At 40.3% G+C, this 25920-nt stretch overlaps 1 protein-coding gene across 3 annotated transcripts; it reads right to left on the bottom strand.

Moving 5' to 3' along the window:
* Positions 1–448: 448 nt before the first annotated feature.
* FRZB (frizzled related protein) lies at positions 449–18233 on the bottom strand. Of its 3 annotated transcripts, none has more exons than XM_075608892.1 (7): positions 17995–18233; positions 17319–17833; positions 14516–14575; positions 9538–9603; positions 8925–9129; positions 5709–5772; positions 449–3285 (listed from the first exon to the last, which is right to left on the bottom strand). In XM_075608892.1, the coding sequence occupies exons 2-7, from the start codon at positions 17800–17802 to the stop codon at positions 3190–3192; spliced, it is 975 nt and encodes a 324-aa protein (XP_075465007.1). In that variant the 5' UTR covers positions 17803–17833; positions 17995–18233; the 3' UTR covers positions 449–3189. The 3 variants fall into 3 exon arrangements, with proteins under 3 accessions (XP_075465007.1, XP_075465009.1, XP_075465006.1); XM_075608894.1 differs by having other exon boundaries at positions 17319–17829; XM_075608891.1 differs by having other exon boundaries at positions 17319–18233.
* Positions 18234–25920: the final 7687 nt, after the last annotated feature.

The following is a 25920-nucleotide window of genomic DNA, read 5'->3' as shown; positions in this document are numbered from 1 at the left end:
CTGGTCCATACTTCGATATATCAAATAAAATGTTACCGCTGCACCTCATTGTTGTCTGAGTTATGGTGTGCGATGCCCTGCTACCTACTTATACATACACATATATTTTATAATGGATAGAGACTAATGATAGAAAGATAACTAGACAGAGACTGTGAGATAGATATGTAATATGTTAAACTACTGTTCATTGTCTATAACTGCATTTTTCTATACAAATCTGTCAAAAAGACATCACTAATTCACAGAATTTTCTTTATGACAACATTTTTGAATCATAGAGTTGATGTGCTTGAGTATGTCAAATTGTTAGCACAGTTTCTAAAGAATTTAAAGCATCCGATCAGACAAAGGAAGTCAGTGATTAGTAGCAGACACTGCGTACAATACATCACAGAGGATAACAAAAATAACTATCTGCTGCAGAAGTCACTGTGATACTTTAGAGTCAACAAGTATATATTTTTAATTCCACATACTTTACTGGGTTTTACACAAGGTTCGTCAATGTAGACACAGAAATAACACTGCAAAACCACAGTGATAAAGTGCAGACCTCTACCATTGAGATGGTCTGGCAATTGCTCCTGAATCTCAGCAAAACAAGAGCATCCATTATCACTCAGCAAATATGTTGTAAAATATACATGGGTTAAAGCAGTTATACAGTTCAACATCCTAGTTAAACCTTTGAATGTATAAACATATACAGTACATTGTTTGGAAAAAGAAAATGCAGGGTTATGCATCTGCTTTAAAATGTAAATAATTATGAGTGTCTTAGCAGGAAAGAAAATACTTTTTAGTGTTAATCCCAGATACAGACATTTTCATGTACTGTAGATTAGTATTTAAATATGTGAATGTCAAGCCATGGTCACATGTTTAACTTTCTACCTTTCCCAACACATTTTAAGCTTACAAATCTTTTCTAGTGTTAAGTATAATAACAAAGGTGGTGATTCAGTCTCTACCGCTGTATGAAAGAGAAATATGTTTAAGATCTGGAAAATTAATTAAGAGAATGAAGTTTTGTGTCTGTAAATATTCTGATCTGTGTCATGTCCTGTTTTTCTTTGCATCCCTCATAAGTCATTATTAATGTCATCTTCTTCAGTTCTAGTTCAGGACCTAATTGAGCTGATAAAAGTGATATGTTTAATGTAATACAAATAGGGAATTGAAATCCTTCAAGAAATGAGACTAATAGAAGTATTTTAGAGTAGGTAATAATGGGATCATATGTAGATATGGGACAAATTATTCTCAAAAGTTCAAATCCGCCAGCACAGATATTTACGGACCTGAGTATGGACAAACCCACTTTTTTTCCGTTTGCACAAAATACTTGCATTTCTGCTAAAAATTCAAAGATTTTTGTAAACATTCGTTAGATCAAATGTAAATTTATTTTTATTTTTCAAGCAAAAAAACAAGCAAAATGAAATCTTTGTCAGATTTCCATACTTTTGCTCGGATTCTTGTTGGAAAACCACGACGACGAATATTCTCAGGTTTGCGAATGTTTACACAAATTCATCAAATTCTTTGCGGGCCGAACCTTGACACATTCGCCCATCTCAAGTCAGTTAATAAAAGTCTCCTGGTTGCGAAAATGGGACACAACTGGTTCAAAAGCACCGAATCATATTTATTAAAGAAAAATATCGCATTGATTTTAACAGGAATGATTTTCCTTGATACATTTGGTGCCATTTTCCCCCCAGTTTTGTTGCAGGGAGACCTTAACAAATGACCCCCAATATTCTTAAAGAACATGGGGTCTATCTATCAAGAAAGTTGTCTAAACAGATGCATTTGTGTATAAACAATTCTAACATTTTTGGTATGAAAGGCGACCTATTTATTAATAGTATTTCTACACTTGTAGAATTTGGTGTGTTCTGCTCTGAAAACATTACTTACGCCACCTTTAAGGTGACAGAGAAAATCAACGCAGAAAACCATCAAGAAAGTAACACAAGTCGCACATTTATTAATACATGGACCTGCGCTGATATACAAATGTAACTGCCCTAAGATCCTTTTACTTGCTCCATAAATCCCTTATCTCATCGCAGACTACTGCAGACATACCCCGAAAATCCCGTATTCTGTTCCCAATCCTAATCAGCCTGATGACAAGGACGTGTATACATTGGATTAACCTATTATTGAACAGTGCAACGAGACTCAAAATCTTTGTTTTAATGAAAACAGAAGAAAATGTTTAGGTTTTCATTGCTTGAAAACGACTTAATAGTTACAACAAAAAAAAAATCTGTCACTACTTTACAAAAAAAAACTGTCCATCTCAGAATCAGAAATGTGTCCAATTCAAAAATGTTTGTCCTGGAGGATTATTTACTAAAGTCTGCTGGCTGCAAAACTGCAAAAAAAAAAATAGCACAATTTTTATTAAAGAAAGAATCCCAGTGAAAGCAATTAGATAACTCTGGTATAATTGCTTGGCACTAGTTTTGCCTCGGTTTTGTCGCTGGGAAAGTCTAGAAAAGAAGCCCCTATTTCTAGAGACAGTAATAGATGTCATGGATTTAACAGTTAATAATGCCTTGTCCTTGAAATATAGTGAACCATTTTCATTTCCAGTGTGGTTATTGTAAACCATATTCCCTCCACCCCTAATAACATGATTAGATGTAGGAACAACCCATGTGTGGACCATGTAGGAAAGTGGAAAGAAAAGACGACGAGAGTACATACAAGAAAACAAACAAAAGCGAAATATAAAAGAAGCAAAACAATCCCTAAGACTCAATTTCCAATTTTTGCCAATATTTCTGAGACAAGATTCAACCCATGAAATATATCAATGCCTTCAGGTCACTTTGGTCATATGTTGGAAGAAACCATTAACGGTTTCATTGGGAGAGGGTCAGAAACGCATTGCCTAACAAAATGTTACTGGTCCCTCTCCCAGTATGGTGGTAAATCCCACAAGGCAGCATTATCACTTTAATGAAAGTGAATTAAAACTTAAGCTATTGCTTAGGAACTCGTGCAAAGTATGATTATAAAAAAGGAAAAAAACTACAGTTGGCTACAACAATGTTTTGTAGTAAACAATAGATTATAACGTGCAATAGTGCAATTTCTTCTTTGCTGCTCCGACAATGCAAATCTTAGTATAAAAAGTCCACAGAGTTTTGTATACACCCTTCTGTTAATCTAACTGCGCATTTGTCTTGAATTGCTGTTTTTGTTGATATTTTGAGCAACGGGGGCTTTGCCTTTCCTAGGACGGCGGAGTTTCTGATCCCAACGCTGTAAATAGGAAAAATAAACAATTTTATTTTAGAATAAAATAAACATTATATAATACAATACAATTCCGATAATCCGGCACCATTGGGATTTGAGTGGTGCCGGAATGTTGGATATTTCGGACTATTGGGTGTCACTTCTAGCAATACCCCAAGACACTTTAAGACACTTTAACTTCACCTTTTTACATGTTATGTAATAAGTATAATATTTATAAGTACAGTAACTGAAGTAGCCTACATAATAACAGTAATTTTGTAAATAAACTATTATAATATAGTACAGTACTAATAAAGTAATTTTAAAAGGTCCAATTTCTGATGTACTGTCAAGATTATGTGCTTTCTTTTTCTACCGCGAACACCTCTGTTACCTCTGCTCACGTTAGAAGCCATTACATATGATGGATGGGTTCAAAAGATAGAGCGTGATAAACACAACACAGCGAGATTTCATTCGGTAGAACGGAACATGGTGGACCAGAATACAAAGCCACAAAAGACTCACTCGGCTACCAAAACACATCCGGCTAGTGAGAGAGCCATCAGATGCCAAACTATCAGGTGTTTTAAACTAAAAGATAGTGAAGTTTCAGAATTGTACTGTACATACTGTACGTAGAAGCTCTATTCTGTTGAATTATACAGATCTATTTACATGAATGTTGTTGCTGGAAAAAAAATGAACTGAACCAATTTATTGAGCTATTTTAAAAACATTTTAGTTTCCATTTTTAAAAGTAAACCAAAACTATTTCCCCCCATATTTTTCCTGAAAAGCTAGCAGAAAAATTGAAAAGCAAAATAGCAAGAGGATGAATGCGAACAAATTACTTTTTCTCTACTCTATAAACCTATTATATCAGCGATAGATCACTGAATAGTATTTTTATTCTTTTATACACAGGTTAGAACAGGCATTCTCAAATTTTCCATATCACGGACCATGTCAATGTTAGTAATCATTTGGAGGACAACTTTTATTCATCAAATACATTTATATTTCTGTACTGGACCTGTGTCTAAAAAGCAGTTTATAGAAGTGAAAGAAAATCCCAAGACTGTAAGGAAGTTGTTAGAAGTGAATTATGAAAGGCTTTTTCGGGACCAATACAAATTTTTTTGGTGACCACTGGTGGTCAAGGGACGACAGTGTGATAACCACTGGGTTAGAGAAATATGAAATGGTAATATAAGATATTGGAAGGGTTTGTGGGGACAGACCTATCCAATAAAAATGGCATGACCTAATAATTAGGGCTGTCACTACAAAAACTTCCAATATGTCATATTTTAATTTCCTATTTCTCTAATCCAGGGGTCCTTAACCAGGGGTGATTTCACCCCCAGGGGGTGGTTGGACGGAGTTCAGGGGGTGATTGAGAAGGTGCTGGGATTTGTTGAAGATTACATTTTTTGAATATTAAAAATTATCTAAACTGGAGACATCAAACAATCGTTTTCATTCTTTATTTGTAACATTTTATTACTTTTATTCTGTTAAAATAACACTCGGCTGATAGATCGTGTGAAAGCTTCTTTATCTCCTACCACCTAAAGGCGTGGTCAATAGGGATCCACCCATTATTTTCCGTCCCTGCTCATTACACGTACGTAAACAGAAGGCCCTATATTACCTATTTCAGTCGAGCTGCTGAAATAAAAAAGATTGAAATGGTACCGGTACGTCATATATAAAATGATCAGTATGGGGGTGATTTGGGACCTTATTGGTCCCTTAGGGGTGATCAAGGTACAAAAGGTTAAGAACCCCTGCTCTAACCCATTATGCTTGTTATAGTTATGCTTTCCATGTTTCTTGGAAGTTGTAATTTCCATTGTTTCCGAGTTAAGAGGACTGGCTGAAGTGATTCTTTTTAAGTCTTACATTTAAATTGGAAAACAGCACCACTAATGTTTTGAGAAAGGAATAAGAATACAATCAATCTGAATGCACCAGTTTGTACTATTTGGAGCCAGATGGCCATCAGGAACTATACCTTCTCAGTCACTTCCAATCCCAGTATTCGTACATTGCAGTATATCACTGGTAGAGGGTAACTGCTGAAATCTAGGAGCCTGGTTGTCAGTATATTCACGTTGTCCGTGGGAATGTTTATACATTTTGACATATTTACTAAGCAGTGTTACACTATAAAACACCTTCAGGCACCGGACGATACCTCCTAGCTTATTCATGTCTATAGGCTGTCTTTTGATGCCGTGCATGTCTTATAATATAGCACTGCTTAGTAAATATGCCCTCAATGTTCCTTATAGACGAGGTATTTGACAAACCATGCCTGTTACATATGATTAACCATCACAATAAAGTACATACAATGAAGGTATTTTATACTCCAATGTCACTTTTTGCTAATTCACACGGTACTGATACCTGTAAAAGGTATGTTGTTGTCTTACCTTAACTTTTTTAGCTAAACGATCCCTCCATTTTTCAGCCAGAGATCCTTCCACCAAAAGAAGCCTGTAGTGGAAGGCAAACAACAAAGCTTCTAGGAAACAGTTATGGGAAATTTGGCATTTTAATACAATTCATATGTGGGAATATTTTGTAACTATCCATCTCCTACTCTCACACTGGATGCCCATCCGCCGACTGAAACTTATCATGTCAAAAACAGAGCTCTTTATACTTCCTCCCAAACCTGGCCCTACTACCTCCTTCCACATTAGTGTTGGAAGCACCATCATTCACCCAGTAGCCCAAGCACGCTGCCTAGGGGTCACACTCGACTCCTCTTTCACATTCGCCCCTCACATTTAAAAAGTATCTAAAACCTGTCGCTTTTTCCTCCGCAATATAACTTTGACTCAGGCACTCATTCTCTCCCGTCTCAATTACTGTAACCTCCTGCTGTCCGGCCTTCCTGCCTCTCACTTGTCTCCCCTACAATCTATCCTAAACGCTGCTGCCAGAATCACTCTACTCTTTCCGAAATCTGTCTTGGCGTCTCCCCTCCTGAAATCCCTCTCCTGGCTTCCTATCAAATCTCGCATCTCGCACTCAATTCTCCTCCTCACTTTTAAAGCTTGACACTCTTCTGCCCCTCCTTATATCTCATTCCTAATTTCTCGTTATGCACCATCCAGACTCTTGCGTTCTGCTCAAGGATGTCTTCTCTATACCCCCTTTGTATCTAAAGTCCTCTCTCGCCTTAAACTCACCGCACCTCTGGAATGCCCTTCCCCTCAATGCCCAACTAGCACCCTCTCTATCCACCTTTAAGACCCACCTTAAGACACACTTGTTTAAATAAACATATGAGTAGCACTGTGGATAATACTATACACGATACATAAAGCTTGGCCCCCTGCAGACGCACTTACCCGAATGCCCTCCTACTGTCTTTGTACGTTCTCCCCACCAATTAGATTGTAAGCTTCTCGGAGCAGGGACTCCTCTTCCGAAATGTTACTTTTATGACTGACATACAGGACACCTACAAGCTCATATTGAACCCCCAAAATAACCACAACATATATATCAGCATATAGGTGTCACAGAGGAGTGCTACTGAGCATGGCGATATATATTTAAAACCAGAGACAGAACATGAAACACAGACAGAGCTCAGTGCACATCCAGTGAAACCTATATATGGTACAGTGCCTAAATATATATGTATAGATATCTATTAAATAAAATGGTCTTTTAGTTTAACATTTTGGCCAAAGTGTTGTAAGCTAAAAGACCATTTTATTTTATAGATATCTATACATATATATTTAGGCACTGTACCGTGTATAGGTTTCACTGGATGTGCACTGAGCTCTGTTGGGGTTTCATGTTCTGTCTCTGGTTTTAAATTTATATCGCTATGCTCAGTAGCACTCCTCTGTGACACCTATATGCTTATATATATGTTGTGGTTATTTTGGGGTTTCAATATTAGCTTGCAGGTGTCCTGTATGTTTTGCAAATCTTGTTCAGCTGGTCTTAGCTGATTGGAAGGTGGCTCTTCCTATCTTCTGAAGCTCACCCCCTCCCACATTTAAATGGTTAAAAACTCACTCCATAGCATCTCTCACTCTCAGGGGAACTTGCTTGCTTGCAGTGTGATTGTGACAAATCTAATACAGAGTGCTTTTCCTGGTAATGTACAGGTTAATAAAAGCTTCTATCAGACTTAGATGCAACTAATTTTGACAGATTTATTATAAATCATTCTTCCTGGTAATGCACAGGTTATTAAGAATTTATATTAGTGTTAGGGACCCTTGAGATGTGGTCTGCCGTGTAGTGGCTCAGGGGCTTACAACACTTTGGCCAAAATGTTAAACTAAAAGACCATTTTATTTAATAGATATCTATATATATATATTTAAATACATTCACTAACTATTTTAAATAATTTCTTCAAGTTTACAAATTGTCATTCACCTGGCTGGCAATAAAGGAGTGGAGATATTGTTAATTTTGTTTATTCCAACCCTATAACAATATGATCAGATTTATGTACAACTCCTCCATGTCACAGAACTAATTAGGACAGGGAAAATATAAGGGGTTTACATAACATGCAGTAAGACAAACCAAAGGCAAAATACTGTATAAGGAAAGTAAAACATTTTCCCAAGTCTCTCGTTACAATGTTTAATAATTAAAACATACCAAAACTTGTCTGATTTTTGAAAGGCAACAGTCACCATGGTTTTGGGCCTTATTTATAAAGTAGTGCTATGCCATGGAACTTCATACACCCCTTTTACTTGTAGGATAGCACTGCTAAGTAATATGGGCCTAGTAAAGAAGGCTTTGATTTCCTGTGGCAACTCCCTTGTGTGTGATGTCTCTGTGTTCAACACACAAGCAAAATCCCCTTCCTCTCCTTAGGCTAAGGACCCGCTGCGGTCTGCGACTTGCGTGCGCGGGCCACCAGCCCCTTTCCTCCAGTTTGGAGGTCCCTGCTGGCTCCTTCCGCCGTGGCTGACTGCGTGCTGTGACGCGTCAGCCGACCGGTGCTGCAAGATTCTGGTGATTAGAAGCGCTGAAGCATCACGTGGTGCACGAGTCAGCCAATGAGGAGGGAAGGGGGGAAGGAGGGGAGCTACAGGAGGGAGGAGGCTTGGAAGGGAAGTGTGCCTGTGTGTGCAATCTATCCCTCTCCTCCCGGACCCATAGCCTCCCGGACCCACAAGCCCCCCTCCTGCAGACCCACAACCTCTGCGTCTTCACTCTTAACCTCCTCCACCCCTCCCTAGGTTCAATGGGCGCGCTCCCCCGACCCGTTTTGGCCACGCCCCTCCGCGCCGAAAAATGTCAGCAGCAGACCGCAGATCGCGGTGCAGTGACTTGCACGCGCCGCCGGCAAGCACGGCGGCCGTGCGGACGCGTGCAGCGGGTCCTCAGCCTTACTGTTATTGGGTCCCTGATAAGGATAATGTGTGATAACAGTTGCTTGACAAGGTACTCTGAAATGTTTCCAGTTTCTAAAGAAATACAGCCATGTTAGTTTGGGATGTGTGCTCTCGTGGGTTAGTGGAAGAATATATGGTGACTTTATGTGAATATAGTGTAATCACTGATCTACTGAGAGCACAAGCGAATGACAACCTAAATTCATTTTCAAAGATGTGTTTTAATTGTACGAAGATGCAGTAGGACAGTGAGTCTACCTCGTGCGCTCTTTGTCTTCATAACCCATTATTATATAATCTTCGTTGATGGCTAGCTGCGGACACAAACAGCCAGAGTTTGTATACAGCGTAACTGTATCCTTAGGAATGTTCACCAGTGAAGATTTGAGAATCTCCTTTACTTCTACGATTACAGTGACATCGTGGCATTTCACTTTTACCTCCTTAACTTTGGCTCGAATTACTAGAAAAGGAGAAAGGTAGAACATTCAACAGGTAAATATATTGACTGCTTTCTGCAAGTTTCTCTTTACATACAAACTGTATTAGGCGTTGGGAAATACTAATGTTTAAACATTGTTCCTTTCACTACCTTTGTGCTGTTGTAGTTTATTAGCAAACCATGCAACACAACTAACAGATTAATACAATTAGAGATATACCAATGCGAGCAGGTGTGCATGTATAATGGGGCTTATCTAATATTTTATTTGATCACTCAGCTGAAGTAACACAATTAGCATTGTAGGAGGCCAATGCAGCGCTTTTCAAGCTCTTGTGTGTCAGAATGGCACACAAGAAAGGAATGGTATGCAAATCTATAACCCTGGAGAAAAAGCGCAGATCACCTGTGCTGACAGACAGCACTTACCATAGTTGTAATTATTCTTAAGATAGGTCTTCTGAGACGCTTTCATAGGTTTGCATTTGCAGTGCTCTGGAAAAAAACAAGCTAGTTAAAAAGGTGTATGTCACCAAGGAAAAGTGACATTGTTCTTGAGATCCTACAACCAAATAAGGACGATCATAAATTAGAACCCCAAAAATCGCAATGCTGTTTGTTTCTTTATTTTCCAAAAAACAATGCGATTTATGTAGAGAAAATAGCTCCTTTTAAGCAGCAGTTCAAGCTGCCGTTTCCCCCCCCCCTTTAATTTGTGCATTAATACAATCCACAAACTGATGAATAATTAGCTAAATTGCCGATCAATCTGTTCTCCTGTGATTGATCGGCGAAGATTCGGCTCGGGGGTTCACTAAATGGCTGTCAATGTAGCAGAAGAGGACCAAAGAGACAAAGTTCTGTGGCGAAGATAATGTGACCAGACAGTCACGAGATACAATTGGTGCACTGCTAGAGAGAGAGCAGGGCTCAAAAAGGGGTGTGCCAGAGCTTGTTTCAGAAGAGGAAGGGGATGTGACTTTGTAAATGGTTGCTATAGAAACAAATATGCTTGTTACATTATAATACATTAAAAATGTCTTTCAGGGTTTTTTTGGGTTTTTTTTATGCTGCAAGTATTTTTTCATAGTACAAAACTGATTTATATTTAAAAAACACACATGTAGGATATTGCTTGGTCTGCAGCTTTATAACACTGTCTTGCAATATCAAGTGAACCAAGAAAAGCAATATACTGTATACGAGTAATATAGGAAGCACTTTTCAATTATACCATTTAATCATTTTCAGAATTAAGCTAACAAATGTTGGCACAGGTCAAATGTTAAGTAATTCAGGCATGCATATTCATTATATTTATAACTTTTATTGACTCGTAAGGAAACAAATGTTGTACAGCGATTACTTTAATACGTCCCAGGGTGCCTGGGTGAGATTGCAGTAATTTCCAAACAAATAACCTTAGAATCACAAGGAAGAAAGTGTACGGTTACACATTTACAACAATACCCATCTCCACTGAAATACATAAAAATATTCTTCACTGGTGCATTGGTAACATTTTTCAACAGTGTTTCATGTCCTATATTGAAACGTGAAATAATAATAATAATTGCGATGAGCTGTATTACAACTCAGATTAACAAAACCGATTTTGCTTTTATTTCTCATGTTTTATATGATGTCCTTTCCAACTTCTCTTATGCCCTATGCTTATTTTGCACTGAAGTACTAATTTCCACGGACATTCTGTCAACACTTGTGCATGACTTTTGTAGAGAATCAATTGTGTCGGTGTTTACTCTCGCAAACATTCTAAGGCTGCGGCCAGACAGGGAACGGGCGAGCTGGCGCTCGTGCGCTGCGCCCTGCTCGGCCGGGCGATTCGTGGCGCTCACCTGGGGGCGCGGCCACGATGTCACGGAGCTAGTTCGCCCTCATTGGGCGTACCTCTTATGTGACGCGCTTGCGAGCAGTAAAATCAAATTTGCTTGCTCCAAGCGCCGAGCGGGAGCAGTTGCTCACTCACTCACCCTGGCTACACACTCAATGTGTTTCATCGCGGCCAGTGTGAGCGCGCCCGCTCAGCGCCACCCTGGACGATGCCTAAGGCAGCAACAGAGCTGCTGAGCTGCCTCTAACTTTAATGAAATTAAGGAAGTCAGGATATAAAGTATTTGTAGTCTACTGTGCCTTGATGTGAAGCCCCAATGCCACATAGCAAAATCTATTGGATGTTGTCACAGCACAAAGGTGATACTGATGCACGGAACTGTTCAGGAGGTACCTTTAACAAAACATGTTCCCACCCTCCTCAGTCCATCAACACCTGTTATAGCAGCCAAACTAGACCAAAGAAGTGGTATTTGCTACTATGTTTGCCCCAATAAGGATTAGGGTAAAAAGAAGAAAGCTTTGGAGCAACAGCTGGAAAGAATGAGCTCGGGAACCTGACTTAGTAGAATAGTAGAAAAATATATATCATCGTTTATTAGATCATAGAACAAGGGTTAAAAAATGTCCAAAAAGACCTCCCACGCATTTCGCATCACTGTGGTACTTTCTCAAGGAGTACTGAAATGGAATCAGCGGTAATCTAATACAGCGCCTTTCCATTACATCACAGTAAAATAAAAACAGCTGAGTCCAATCAAACCCTTTGATCTGATCACTCATATACATCACAGAAAAAGTCTTGACAACATGGTATATAAGCAGAGTTATATGTAAAGCTAATAATAGAACAATAGGATTACCATTCTCTTCTGACCTTTTCACCAGATTGGCGGTCTATTTTAGTATCCTGGTTGAATCGGTTTTATTCTATGCTGTCTATACACTACCTTGATGCTCTGTCACCATTTTTATGAAAAAAAAAAAAGGTTTCATCTGTTGTCGAGCTGCTCATGAGTACTACGAGACACCAAAGTTATGATGTCATTCATGTGTGTGGGACCCATTGTGTGAACAGTAAATTAAAAATATTTTGAAAACAATGTTAAATAGGATACTGTATTTGCTGGAATGTTGTTTGTGGGCTTCTAAGAACGTTTATGCTGTGGTATCAGAACTTCCAACACTGCACATCGAAAAGACAGCCTGTTGGTCCAAACATATCTGGGCACTGTTCAGAAAGGATTTTATGCCAAAGGACCAAAAATGGATACAATCTTTCACCTACGTAGACATGTATGTAGACATGAATGAACAAAGAGAGCATTCTAAAGGCAGAAAAAAAGAAAGTTTCTTTTGGATAGAAACTGTAACCTTGGTTCTCTGCTGGTCTGGATTCGCAGACCACTTCCTTTCCCCATCAGGAAAATTGCAGGGCTCAGGTTCAGTGAGACGTCATCTGAATAGTATCTCAGAGCTGCTCTGTTTTGACCTTGAAGGGATCTAATTGACTAATTACAGTATGTGTCTCATATTGCCTTTGTAATTCCAATGATTTGATGGAGTCTAATACTAGCTTTCCTCCATACGCCACAATGTCCTCTAACAAAATTACACACACGCACTTTTTGAAATTAAAAAAAAAAAAAGAATGAGGGCACATACGATAATTCTTGTTCTGTTGGCTGCTATGCAGACGGCAAGGAAGCAAGAAAGGAACCATAAGAATAAAATAGGCCATCATTTTTGTAAAATTATTGATCTAGTTTCTTCTTGGTTAGATTAGGCCCGTAGCCAAGTTATTTTGCCTAACTGGGATTATATGGATTTATTATGCATTTTAATTCCGCAAACACGACTACATGTCTATAAACACAAAATAATAAATTAAATTCTACCCATTAATGAGTAAAGGCTTATATATGATTGGAAAAATGAAAGTGTTTTTGTGATATGTTGTGAGCATCTTTATTGGCTATCACAACTATATCATATGGTTTGTGTATTACTAAATGATACCTTCAGGTTTAATGCAATGCAAATAATGATGCAACAGCGCCTATTATCAACTTTTGAGCTAAACATACAGTATTGTAGGTAACAATAACCAATCAGTTGTAAGTGTTACTTCCAGTTTTTTCAAATCTCAAAAACTACTGACAACGAATTTTAGTTTTAAGAGACGCCACTATGGGCGGCGGGTGGCAGCGAGATCAAGTGGGCAGATGGCTGGGAGAAAGGTCATCCATAGATCCTGGGAGACCGGGTAGGATATATAGAGGTGGGTGGGGAGAAGAGCAGCCCAGTCATTCAGTTGCACAGGAGAGGGATATGCCATTGGTAAACTTGGGACTTTTAACTGTCCCACCCAGTGTATTATTGGCCAGATAATAGCCTGTCCTTTGGGCATGACTAAGCACCTTGCCAAATCAGAAAAGAGACATTTCATAAATCACTTTGTGTTTAAGGGAGGGGGAGCAGGATGTCAGCAAGTAGGGGAGGGACCCGATGGGCCTGTTACCCTGTCCAGCACTGGGGGAGGTGGTCCCGACTAACCAGGGATTTTAGGGGGGAATCTGGTTTGCCCGACAGCCCTTCCTGCTTCGAAATGGGACATTTGGTCTCGGCCGTGCCACCTTGACCAAGTCCTTGCTGACGTTTGACCACAGACAGACCCTCCGCAACAGTCGCTCCGCCACCAGCAGCTTCTACGAGAGGGTATGTTTTTAGTGCGTAGGGTAGGGGGTTAACTTTAGGGCTTTTAGTGATTAGGGTAAGGTCTTAGGGTAAGGGGTTTAAGGGCTTAGGGTAAGAGGGGTTAGACTAATGGGTTTACGGTTAGTACTGTAGGGGTAGCGTTAGCATTAGGGCTGAACATTAGGGGTTTTAGGGTAAGGGTTAAGGTTATGTACTAACCTTAGTGGCAAAGTGGGGAGACGAGTGTCCCTATGGCAAGATGAGTCATGGCTAAACACCAGCAGTCATTTGGTCACAGCGAAATGGCCGCATCCAAATGAACTAGACCGTCCTGCTCTGATGGGAAGGGATCCCATTTGAGTGTAAGGGTCTTGGGCGAGCAGGGTTGGAGGGGAAATCTAGTGGCCACAGCAGTAAGTCCTGCTACGCAGGGTGGGGACAAGTCAGGCAGGGTGGGCTATTGGAATGAGGGTGGGGGGGGGGGTCCAAAACATGTTGGAGGGAGCTTTCAGTGTGGCTATAAGCAGGCGGGGGGAAGTTGAATGGGTTATTACGTGTCTTCTGGAGCCACAGTGTGTCATTTGGCATAGCATCAATGAGTAAATATGGTCCTTAATCCATTGCTAACCCCCACCAGTACTTGATTATGATGTCATTTTTCTGCATCCCTATAAGATTCCCTCATACTAACTGTCAAGTAATCATGCAGTTGCATCTCTATCATCTCTTTCATGTAACCGACATTATATCTGGGTTATAATCAACATCCAAGAACTCACAGATCAAATGAAAGGGTAATACATTAACTGAGTCAAAGATGTTTCTGAAAGTTATATGTAAAGTGCAGAGAACTTACCACCTCCATTTCCCCCGCAATTTCCATTGTTTGAGTCCATGGGAAAATCTGGCATTGATTCTTAAAATATATAAAATAATTATTATTTATATTCATATACAAATATTCTTACAATCCTAAATAGGAAAATAATCTTAAATAGATATGTGTTTTCTGAACAAATGTATATATGAGAAAGAAAACAAGACATTCTATTGTGACAATTCTAAAGTTTGTTCACTTAGTACAATTTGATATATTGTAGAAAAACTGGACTGAACGGTCCCAGGATCAGTGTAACAGGGTGTTAAACAGGATTATAATGCATTTATATGTATCTCAAGTCCCACAGATAGACCAGGTAGTATAGCATGTTGATAGGAGTTTAGATGATTTATTTAAGCAAACTTGACCAGCAATGCATTAGATAACCACTCATAATTTAGTAGATGCCACATGAGGGGCTTAACTTCAAGTGGGACTTATGGTTATTAAGGGAAGATATAGTCTGTAAAGCTGTTCTAGCCTGTTCACCACCACACATATAGGAGGTACTACGAAGAGTTGCTCCATATACCCACCTATTTTGATATCTCCTATGTCATTCCCAAAAATAAATTGTTTTTAATCCATGTTGATGTGCTGTACTCCCAACTTTTCCTCCCTGCACGCTGTGCACTGCATTTTTCCAGCCTTGAACTACACCATTACAATTTGATATATTGTACGTACGACAACAACAAACATGAATGCATATGCATGTATTTTACAGGTCCCCCGTGTATTTCTCTCCCATGGATGAAGACAGTTGAGGGGAACTGTGGAAGACATGGAGATACAGTAATGTTGTTGTTGAACCTTGTATGGTACAAGTTTTGGGACTTTTCTTTACCTTCCATTATCTTATGTCTGACTTTATAACAATAATTTTCATTGTATTATCCAATCTTTCTATACTTATAGAGAGTGATGAACTAAAGGCCTTCTTTAAATAAACCATTGGATGGCACACATCTTTGTATCATCATAGAAGACAACTTTATTTTATCTGTACGAGTGCCGGTACATGGTAAACTCTGCATTTTTTTTTTAACCAGATTGCAGAACACAATTATCTTAAAATAAAATGTTTATTGGCTTCCCATTGCAATTGTTTTCCACATGGGATATCTGAAAATAGGACAGCACCCAACAATGCTTTTAGTGGGGTAATAGAAATGGTTCTGTGGGAAATCATTTTTAGGACGTACAATTTTAATTGACACTTCACAAGTGGGTGCTCACGTATAGAGTGGGATGAGAACATTTGCTATATTGTGGGTCTATTTTGAAGTGACTGAGTGACCAACTGCAGATTTTGACAACAGAGTGTGGGAGGGTAGTGATTTCTGCTAAAACAAAGACGTGCTTATCAGTGTACTGACAATTAGTGACTATGTGGGAGTGGTTCCAATAACAACGGCCGAATCAATAATTACATTGGTATATAAATGATGCAAAAATGTCAGATTCTTACACTTTTTAAGACATTTGCTTAGCAAGTGTTTTTTTAGCAAAAGCTATTTCAGTGATTTTCAAAGGTGTATTTTTGTGTGATCCAAACTTCTAAACTGTACAGTTTATTACAAGTACTATTACATGAATCAGTTATGAACATCAGTAAACCTGCAAATACATGCTGTGGCAGTCTCTCTAAAGTCAGGATTTACAGCACATCAGTAGTTAATTTTTTATGTCTTTCAAAGGTGCTCAACTCCAGTCCTCAAGACCCCAACAGGTCAGGTTTTTAGGATGCCCCAGAAAATTGAGAATAACTACCACAGAATACATATACCAATAGCAAAATAAGAAAGAATCCCCCATCCCCACATAGGTTGCTTATTTTATTGGGGCAAAAATCGACACAAAGGGGATTATTTCTTAAAGTAACCATGTTGTCAGAAGGAAAACTATTTGTTTAAATACATTGTTTTCTATTATTATAATATAACTATATATTTAGTTTCATTATTAAATCGTATGTGTTTACTAATTAAAACAAAATAAAAGTATTCAGTCTCTCACTAAAAGCATGCATGTAACAAAATAACAGTATTCACTTTTTTGATCAAAGAAAATAACTTTAAATTGAGTATAGAGAGGAGTTTTCGTGTGACAAAGTGTCAGTGAAATAAGAATACTAGATTACTACCCTATAGAGTCAATATGAATTGTTTTTCCTTAACTAAGTAGAAACTAATTCATAAGACAGTGATAATGCCTTCTTCAACATGCAGCCACGTAAACCAGACCGTCCTGTGGTCCTTCAATTCTATTCAAATAAACCTTTGAGCCTGGCAAACAAAGACTCTTGGCTGACCCTGTGTATTAGGCTAAACTGATTTTTTTTTTTTTCAAAGCTCATCAGAAGTAATTATGCAACAACTGTTTGCCAGACTATAGAGAATTTACAAAGGACATTTCAATTAGGTTTCAAATAGAAATTTCAATAGTGTCAAGAATAGATTGTTATCTATTTACTGTCTGTACATAATGTACTTTATGCCCTTCTTCTCTCTCCCCAAATACCATAACTGCGCCTAAGAACAGTTACAAGTATTCACACAGCAGAAACTATATTATTACCCAGATTGTATGTGACATCACACAATGCGTATAAAATGGACTTGACAATACTCTAGACCAAATTTATTAAACGGTTCTATTCCATAAGACACTTTCAAGCTCACTTCAGTGGGCAAAAGGTGTCTTCCTGTGCTGGAAAGTGTATTATGGAATAGCATCACGTGTCGGCCTTTATGGGTAATTTGTTGCTGGTACTTACCAGTTCCTTGTTCAACTGTGATGATAGCCTCAGGGGAGATACACACTCCTCTATCATAGACTGGCAGCTCTTCACATGCAAGGCTCTCAGGCCAGGTATGTCTATACTTGATGAGAACTGGCTCACAACCAGCCCTGGCTCTTTCACACACCGATTTACAAGGTTTAATTGGCTCATGTTGAAAATCGATGGTACAGATCGGGGCATACATGGCACAGAGAAAGAAGAGAAGGTCCTGGCTGCACTCGGTGTCCAGTAAGCCCTCAAATTGCTCAATGGCAAGGATAGCGTTGGCTTGGGTGCTGTGGTGGAGATGGTTGGGCATCTTAGTCATGTTCCAAGGCATTGATTTGCACATGGGGATCCGCACAGGCTCACAGGACGCACTTTGTGTCATGGGTAAGGAGATCAGCAAGATCCCAAGCATGATCAGGAGCATATACGAGTCAAACTTCCCTGTAGGAGACATCTTGGGGGGGCTCATACTGCAAAGAGCTCACAACTGTGTGTTCTGTCTATTAAAAAAAAAAAAAAGTCTACAGTAAAGACACACTGAAATCTTACTGCGGATCTGGAATAGGCAGATGTTGTAATTCTCTCTAGTCACTAGTCAAAAACCTCAGTCACAAAAAGTAGATTAAAGTCGCATGAGTTGGTTGTTGGCTTGTCTACTCACATGCAGGATTCCAGTTCCCTCCTACTGAGTCCCATATAATAAAAGGAAATCACACAGACAATTTCAGTCTGCAGAATATCACGATGAACAAAAAGGGCTCGTTTGAATCATTCTACATGGAGACAGGGGAGCAAAAGTTAAAATAAGTTATTTTTATATCTAAATCCATAGGGCCATCAATTCACCTCTGCCAAGGACTCCTGTGAAAGTGTCTCCTGTCCTCCCTTTCCTGAGAGGGGAGCAGGACTCAGGAGTTTGAAATAAATGTTTCACACTGTCTTTGCTCCTCCTCCCAGCACAATCCTCCCCTGTGCTCTGTGATTGGGGGATTGACTTTTCCCCTATACTAGAATATAATATAAACCCTGCAAACTTTCCAGCTAACACTTAAGCTTCCGAGAAAAATAAAATAGCAAATTAATCAAACATTGCTGTGTTTGGAAAATAAGTCCTGCTCGCAAAAACCAGATGCATATGTTACTGTAAACTAAAAGTACATTAGGAAATCCTTTTCTGCGGGCATTAAACCGCTGCCAGTGAAGAATGCATTATATAAAACAGACCATTCCAGTAAATTATACATTCAAACTATGTCACATCGTTAAAAAAAAATACACTTGCAATGGGGTTTTTGGTTTGGAATTCAGATTTGTATTACATAGATACATGCATACATACAGTACACACACACGTGTGTGTGTGTGTGTGTGTGTGTGTGTGTGTGTGTGTGTGTGTGTGTGTGTGTGTGTGTGTGTGTGTGTGTGTGTGTGTACACATACATTTATAGTTTATATCTATATGTATACACACACATTGTGATGATAGATAGGATGGATAGATAGATAGATAGATAGATAGATAGATAGATAGATAGATAGATAGATAGATAGATAGATAGATAGATAGATAGATAGATAGATAGATAGACGAATATCCAATCACAATATAAGACAAATTATTTTTAATCAGCTATTTCTTAAAAGTGTGAAGTTAGAAGAATATTATTCACAATATGTTTAATATTGATTTCTAATGTTCAACTGGACTAATATAATGCAGCCACATACATTGAATTATGTAAGGGAGTGTTCATTTTTCTGAGAAACAATGATTCTGTTATTACAAAAATGCTTGACACTTCTAAAGAAAATTGAGCTGAATAGGGAGCTCCCCTCCCCATATTTTCACACTGCTGAGGGGGAAAACTTTTTCACCCCACTGTGAATTATTTAAGATTAGAATATGAAATAGTTTAAAAGGCAGATCAATAGTCAAAGCTGAAGGACCTACATGCTGCATTGTGATAGCAAAGAGAAGAATCAACATGTTCATAGAATTAATAAAAAAAACTATTCTCAGTTTTCCCCTTTTAATTGTAATAATTTATAATGCAATGGTTCACAAAATACATAGTAATAACATAGGAGGGTGTATAGTAATTATATTATGTAATTATGTATGCCAGACTATTACAAATATATGTGAAAATTCACAAGGCTCGTTTTAATGCATTTTGGATACGTTGGCACAGGTAGTGGGCTATGTATAAAGGGGGTATACTGGATACTTTTTGCAGTAAAACATGCATCTATACGCACCAAAGGATCCCCAAAAAAATGTAAAACCGCTGTCCCTTGTGCATCACCTTTTGGGCGAGTAGTTACAGGAGTCGCCAGACCCATATATTATAATCCGATGTGTACAGCTGTGCTTTGTGTGAAAATATTCTGCCAAGTCTGAGTTAGAAACTAAACTCCTCTTACTAAGGATATGCATTAACTGCACAAAACTAGTCTCTAAGATGAAATAACCCAGGATGATACATTTTTTGAGGAAAATTGTTGTGTGTCATCACAGATAATTTCTCTCCTAGTAGATAATTTCTTACAGGCAGGAACAGTCCACAAGGCTAATTACAGTCTGTTTTTAATTCCTTCATTCTTTTTACTGTTTTCCTTTTTATCGGTTTCAGATTGTTCAGCTATGTGTTTTCTTACAGCTACTGCTTTCAATGCAGTGTTTTAGGACACAACATTTTTTGATGCCAAATAATATCTATTCAGGTCTCCCAAAAAAGACATAGCTTTGCTAGGGAAATGTTTGTCACTTGTCAATACTAATTCTGTGCCAGTTGCTCATATTTGATATTGTAAAGGATGTATACATGTTAAAATATGGAATGTACTAGGTATAAAGAGTGTAATAGGGTTACTATTACATCTCACTATTGTCCTTCACAATGAGCTTTTTTTCCAAATGTACTTTGTATGAGATACCCCCCTCCCCTCTTTAAAATTGTCATCCAACGTCCATTTATATCTATAATAGTAATTTATATTTAAAATCATGTGCAGTTGCCATGTATTACATCTCTGGGATGGAATCCTTGAAATGCAATTCTCTGATCTGCATCGCAGCTTCCAACAGTGAGAGGGTTAGGGAGATGCTATTATTATCTCCCAATTACAGGTGAGAAAAGCAATCCACAATGAGATTAAATGCTCAGGATCACACACCATGTGTATTCAAGAACAAATCTTTAAATACTGTGCCACACCTACATCCGTCTTTAGGATAAAGCACCTTATATGTATTGAGTGCTGTGTATTTACAATTAGATTAGTTTAGCAGCTGTTTCGAGTGATTAACTTTAAAATATAGGGGCTGGGACCCGCTGCGCCCGGCGGTGCGGGCGGCTGCACGGGCTTTCCCCACCAGCAGGGGAATCCTCCCGAGCCGGTCCCGGTCCCCCCTGGCTGCACAGCTCACTACACGCTGTGACACGTCAGCCGCTACGGGATACAAGAGAATTGTGATCCCTAGCGTTGACGCGTCACGTGGTGTGGCTGTGAGCCAATGAGGAGGGGAGGCTTCGGGAGGAGGGGAGGCTTCGGGAGGAGGAGAGGCTTCGGGGAGCGGGGAGGAGTGTGGAGGGAAAGCAGCGTGAGTGCCTGTGTGTGTGTGTGTGTGTGTGTATGTGTGTGTGTATGAGTGAGTGCCTGCGTGTGTGTATGAGTGCCTGCGTGTGTGTATGAGTGAGTGCCTGCGTGTGTGTATGAGTGCCTGCGTGTGTGTATGAGTGTGTGTCTGTGTGTGTTGCTTGTGGTTACTTACATCAGCAGCTCCAGCCCGAGCCCACGGAGGGAGGGGGGGGGAGAGTAGCGGGTCCCTCTGCTCAAGCCACGTCCCCCCTCCCGCTCAAGCCTCCCACTCCCGCCCACCTCCAGCCCCGGCTCCCGCTCCCTACAGACCGCATATCGCGGTCTGTGTATGTCAGCGCCCCGCCTGTCTGCAGTGCGGGAGCGCTGACGGAGGGAGCGGGGCCTTAGTGTTCCCAGCTACATCCTGTGCCTAATAAAATGTCAATTCCTGGAAAATGGAGCTCAGGTGCACTTTTTGAATCTGATGCCACAGTAGTCAATGGTAAACTGTTTATTTGCATAGATTAGGTGATACAAACACAAAAAGACATGTGCAGTATAATGACTGATACTGGACAAAAGGAACACTTATTTTTTTCAAAACAGATTCATGTGTAGAGATGAACAAATAATTTTCAGACTTTCAACGTTGCTGCGAATGTGGCGTTTCTTCGCAGACTTGTACCGTGCTACAGAATGTGTTGGCGCTTCATAATTAAATTACAATTATAATTGTAGCCCTTGTTCCCCCATACCAGGGAAGGAACTACCAATGCTGCTATTACCTGTTGGCAACCAGGAGGCCTGAGCCTCAACCACTAGGAACCTTGAGTGATTCTGGTATGTCCCGGTGCAACGCCTCCACCTGTAAGGGATCCCAATGTGGGATAGGCCCCTTACAGGAACAAGAATACACAGAGGCTGGTATATAACAACAACCTTTACTGTACACGGACCACAGTACCCTGTACCCCACAGTATGAAAATGCCCCAACCTGATACCACCAGTGAATGTCCCCCAAAGTACATAGGGTGCTTGGCACCAATACCCCGATGTTCTCTTCCCCCAATGTCAGGGCCCACCCAAAGTGTAAGAGAATGCGCTATCCCGTTGAGTGTTGGTGCACTTAGTGGACTTACCTGCCGAGTACTCCAGCCAACTTAGCAACAGGGATCTGCTGATTCAGCGACATCGTCCGCAATGGTGTGCGCCTCCACGTGGGGTGAATTCTGATGTGGATAATATCACCATACAGAGTCTCTTACATGGAGGTGGTCCAGTCCTAGACCACAGGCCGCAATCACCGTGCAGCAGCCTCACTGTCTCTGACACTAGATAGTACAATGGCGAAGCATCCCTATCTAAGGGGCCTTCCCTGCAGTAACTACAAGCTAGTGTGAATCGGGGCCTAGCTGGGGCTTAAGGGGGGATATACTAGGCCTAGTCTCAGAGCCACTGGCTCTGAGACACTACCTGCTTGATCCAGCTCCCTCTTCCAACTGGCGTGGTCTCCTGAGCGCGCGAAATGTATCCTTCTGCCTGCCGAGATCCTAGCAGCCCTATTGGCTGTGCTTGCCCATGTGTTGTGCTGCCCCTGGGGCTGCTGGGAATTGTAATTCCCCTGCGGAGCTTTGGATGTAATGGCCTCCGCTATACTAGCTCCTGCGCATGCGCGAGGTGGAGCAAGATGGCAGCCACAACTCGGAATATCCTCTGTGCATGCGCCAGTGCTTCTGCGCATGCGCGGCCAATTCAACATGGCGGCCCCCACTGTCGGGTGCGCCGCAAACCTACCGGTGACCTGGTCGCCCAGCGCAACCTCCCTGCCTAGCCACACTGGCTCTCATAATTTTAAGTGGGTTGTTACTTTGGAATGATTTGGCAAAAGTCACAATAGAATTCACTAAGAAAATGTGACTTCTTATAAAAGTTGCTCAGTTGGGAATGAACACATTTTTTCATGACTTTCGATTGTATAAGTGGTATAGAGCAGGGGTGCGGCGCTTACAGTGGCCCCATGCAATTCCCCCAAAGCATTTAAATGAGATGCCGGGGGGCCGCGCGAGGCCTAAGGGTAAGTTCCCTTACCTTGTCTCCGACGGCTTCTGTGAGACGTCACCATGGCAACACATCGCCAAAAGACGCCGTCACGTGACCCTGCATCATCATTTGCTGCCGGAGACAAGGTAAGGGGGGTGCGAGCAGGGGGGGGAGAGCAGGCAGGGGGGCGCAGAGGAAAAAGGTTGCGCACCACTGGCATAGAGGTCTGTAGACTTTTGCGTTTTCCAGGTCTTGTGGATATGGATAGAAGACAACATAGTTGATTAAAGAGGCAATTGGTTTAGCAATGACAGAGGCACTGAAACATGGGAACTTTGATTGCCGAAGGTCAACCCAACATTGATTGTTTAACTTTAGTGTTAGGAGCTTCTGTTCAATCTCGTCTTCAGGCCATGGGATAAATATAAATTTGCAAAGTCAGAAGTTTATACTGATATAGGCAGAGGTGGATTTTGTGCAAGATGGACGAGGCTAGAGCTGCAATTTTGGGGGGCAGCAATTTTTGTGTATGTTGAGAGGGGGTTTTACCTTCTCTGGAGGGGCCCCCTTCTCCAGCGTCGTGTTGCCAGGGTGACCTGATGTCAAATGACGCTACGTCATGTGACACATTGCCATAACAACGCAGCCTCACATGCCGCCTTGACAGCAGCACGTCAGCAGGAGGCCCGCCACTGCTACCAGCGTGAGCCTATGGGCTGCAAAAGGTGGCAGCTGCAAAAGGTGGCATCCGCCACACATAGGAGTGTCTGGGTTTCAGAATTGCGGTCAAGATTTTGTCTTGATAATAAGGAAGTAGCACATCCCACAAAGTGACATTGAATGTGTGGGAAATGGCCACGTGCCAAAGACAAAATAGTATTATAGTTTATGGTAGTAGAAGATTCCTCGTAGCTGGATGGCTTACAGAATTTTGTATGATTTATTAAAAATGTTCAGAGTAATATTAATATTGTGTCTGCTCCGTGCAGATATGTTGCACGTATTTGTAATTATTTTAAAAAAATCTACAAGATTGAACCAGCACACCGCAAATCAATTAACGTAAACCCACTTCATCTTCGATGTCCATTTTTTGGCGTGTATTTTCTTTTCTTTTTTTAATTATTCATCCTGTTTACACAATGTAACTGTTATTTAACACATACATGCTAGATTATAGTACATGCCTTGTCACTTGAAAAAGACCTGTTGGTCGAAACGTCGTGTGGCACAATAAATTCATTATCTTGAAATCCGTGTAGCGCTGGATCTCTCTTTTTTCCTCAGTGTACTTTGGAAATTCCTGGCAGGTACTTCCTTGAACCAGCAGCACCAGTAAACTGTATGTATTTGTTTATATATTGTGGTGTGCAGCCTTAACCCCCCTTTACATAGATTATAGTACAGGCATACCCCGCATTAACGTACGCAATGGGACCGGAGCATGTATGTAAAGTGAAAATGTACTTAAAGTGAAGCACAACCTTTTTCCCACTTATCGATGCATGTACTGTACGGCAATCGTCATATACGTGCATAACTGATGTAAATAACGCATGTGCAACAGGCTCTATAGTCTCCCCACTTGCGCACAGCTTTGGTACAGGTAGGGAGCCGGTATTGCTGTTCAGGACGTGCTGACAGGCGCATGCGTGAGCTGCCGTTTGCCTATTGAGCGAAATGTACTTACTCGCGAGTGTACTTAAAGTGAGTGTACTTAAAGCGGGGTATGCCTGTAATGTAGTAAGACTTACTGCCACCGTGACTGTGAGAAGGTGCGCGATGACATATGAATGAACACTTTGTTGCACAAGCTTCATCCGCGGCTCGGCTACGGGCAGCCGGAATAATTAATTGTGCTGTTATTTATCTTATTGCAGTTTCGTATGTGTGGCCGGCGGGTGGCACACTGACTATCTTCGCCTATGACACTCCGTAGCCGCAACGGGCCCGCTGATTGCAAATACATGCTCAGGATTTACACTTGGTGTTTTGGGGCGCCAAGAATAGTAAATCTTGCTACACCTGTTTCAGCCTGAGGAAGGGGCCGGGGACCCTGAAACGTTGCAGTTAATAGCAATTATGTGTCTAAATTACTTAGTTATATTGTGTAAACTGGATGAATATTTAAAAAACAATAAAAACTAAATGCCAGAGAATGAAGATGAAGTGAGTTTACTTTGATTGTTTTCAAAATATAGTGCCTTGCGGTGAGGTGCAGGATCAGAGCACCAGAGAGCAGTTTCTGTGAAGAAATTTTAAGAGAAGGTTGGTGAGTGCAAGTTCTATTAATTTTGTTTTGTAATTATTTAAAGTTATTAGTAGAGTCAGTTAATTTGAATCTATTTCCATAAGGCATCCCTAAAGTGGTAAAGCTAAGTAAGATCAGACGTAACCCAGGGAAGTTGAGCCCAATGTAATATGCTTCTACATAATGCAGCGTCAATATCCCATCATTTTAGGAACTCAGATTGAAAATAATCAAATGCACGATCGGGGTAATAACTCACTGTTACCAGTCAGAGAAGAAATATTGCCGAAAAAGTTGGTCACATCAGATAGGAATTCCAGTGGGACCTTAGGAAAGTGGGAGATGTCAGCAATAATGTTAGGCTTAGAGAAAAGGAGACAAAATTGAAGATGGGCTACAGGGGTTATCTAGAAACACAAACTTCAAGGAATCTTTATCATAAGATAAACCCCGCAACTCCTCTCTTTGACTAATCTTTTCTAAAGATGAATTATCTCTGATTGGCGATAGATGCATAAAGAATGTTGATGCCATCATTAGTCAATAGATAAGGTTTGAGAACAGTATCTGAGTACATTTGAATTGCAATGTTTCTGTTGAAAAAGAAATTCACAAAGTGCCAACGTTTTTCTATAAAGTGAAAAAATAATTTTAAGGATACCAGTTATATGGATACATAGTTTTTTTAAATTGTATTTATTATGTGGGATTGA

The sequence above is a fragment of the Ascaphus truei genome, chromosome 7 (genome assembly GCF_040206685.1).
Source record: "Ascaphus truei isolate aAscTru1 chromosome 7, aAscTru1.hap1, whole genome shotgun sequence".
Classification (NCBI taxonomy): Eukaryota; Metazoa; Chordata; class Amphibia; order Anura; family Ascaphidae; genus Ascaphus; species Ascaphus truei.
This window is presented reverse-complemented; position numbering and strand designations above follow the sequence as displayed.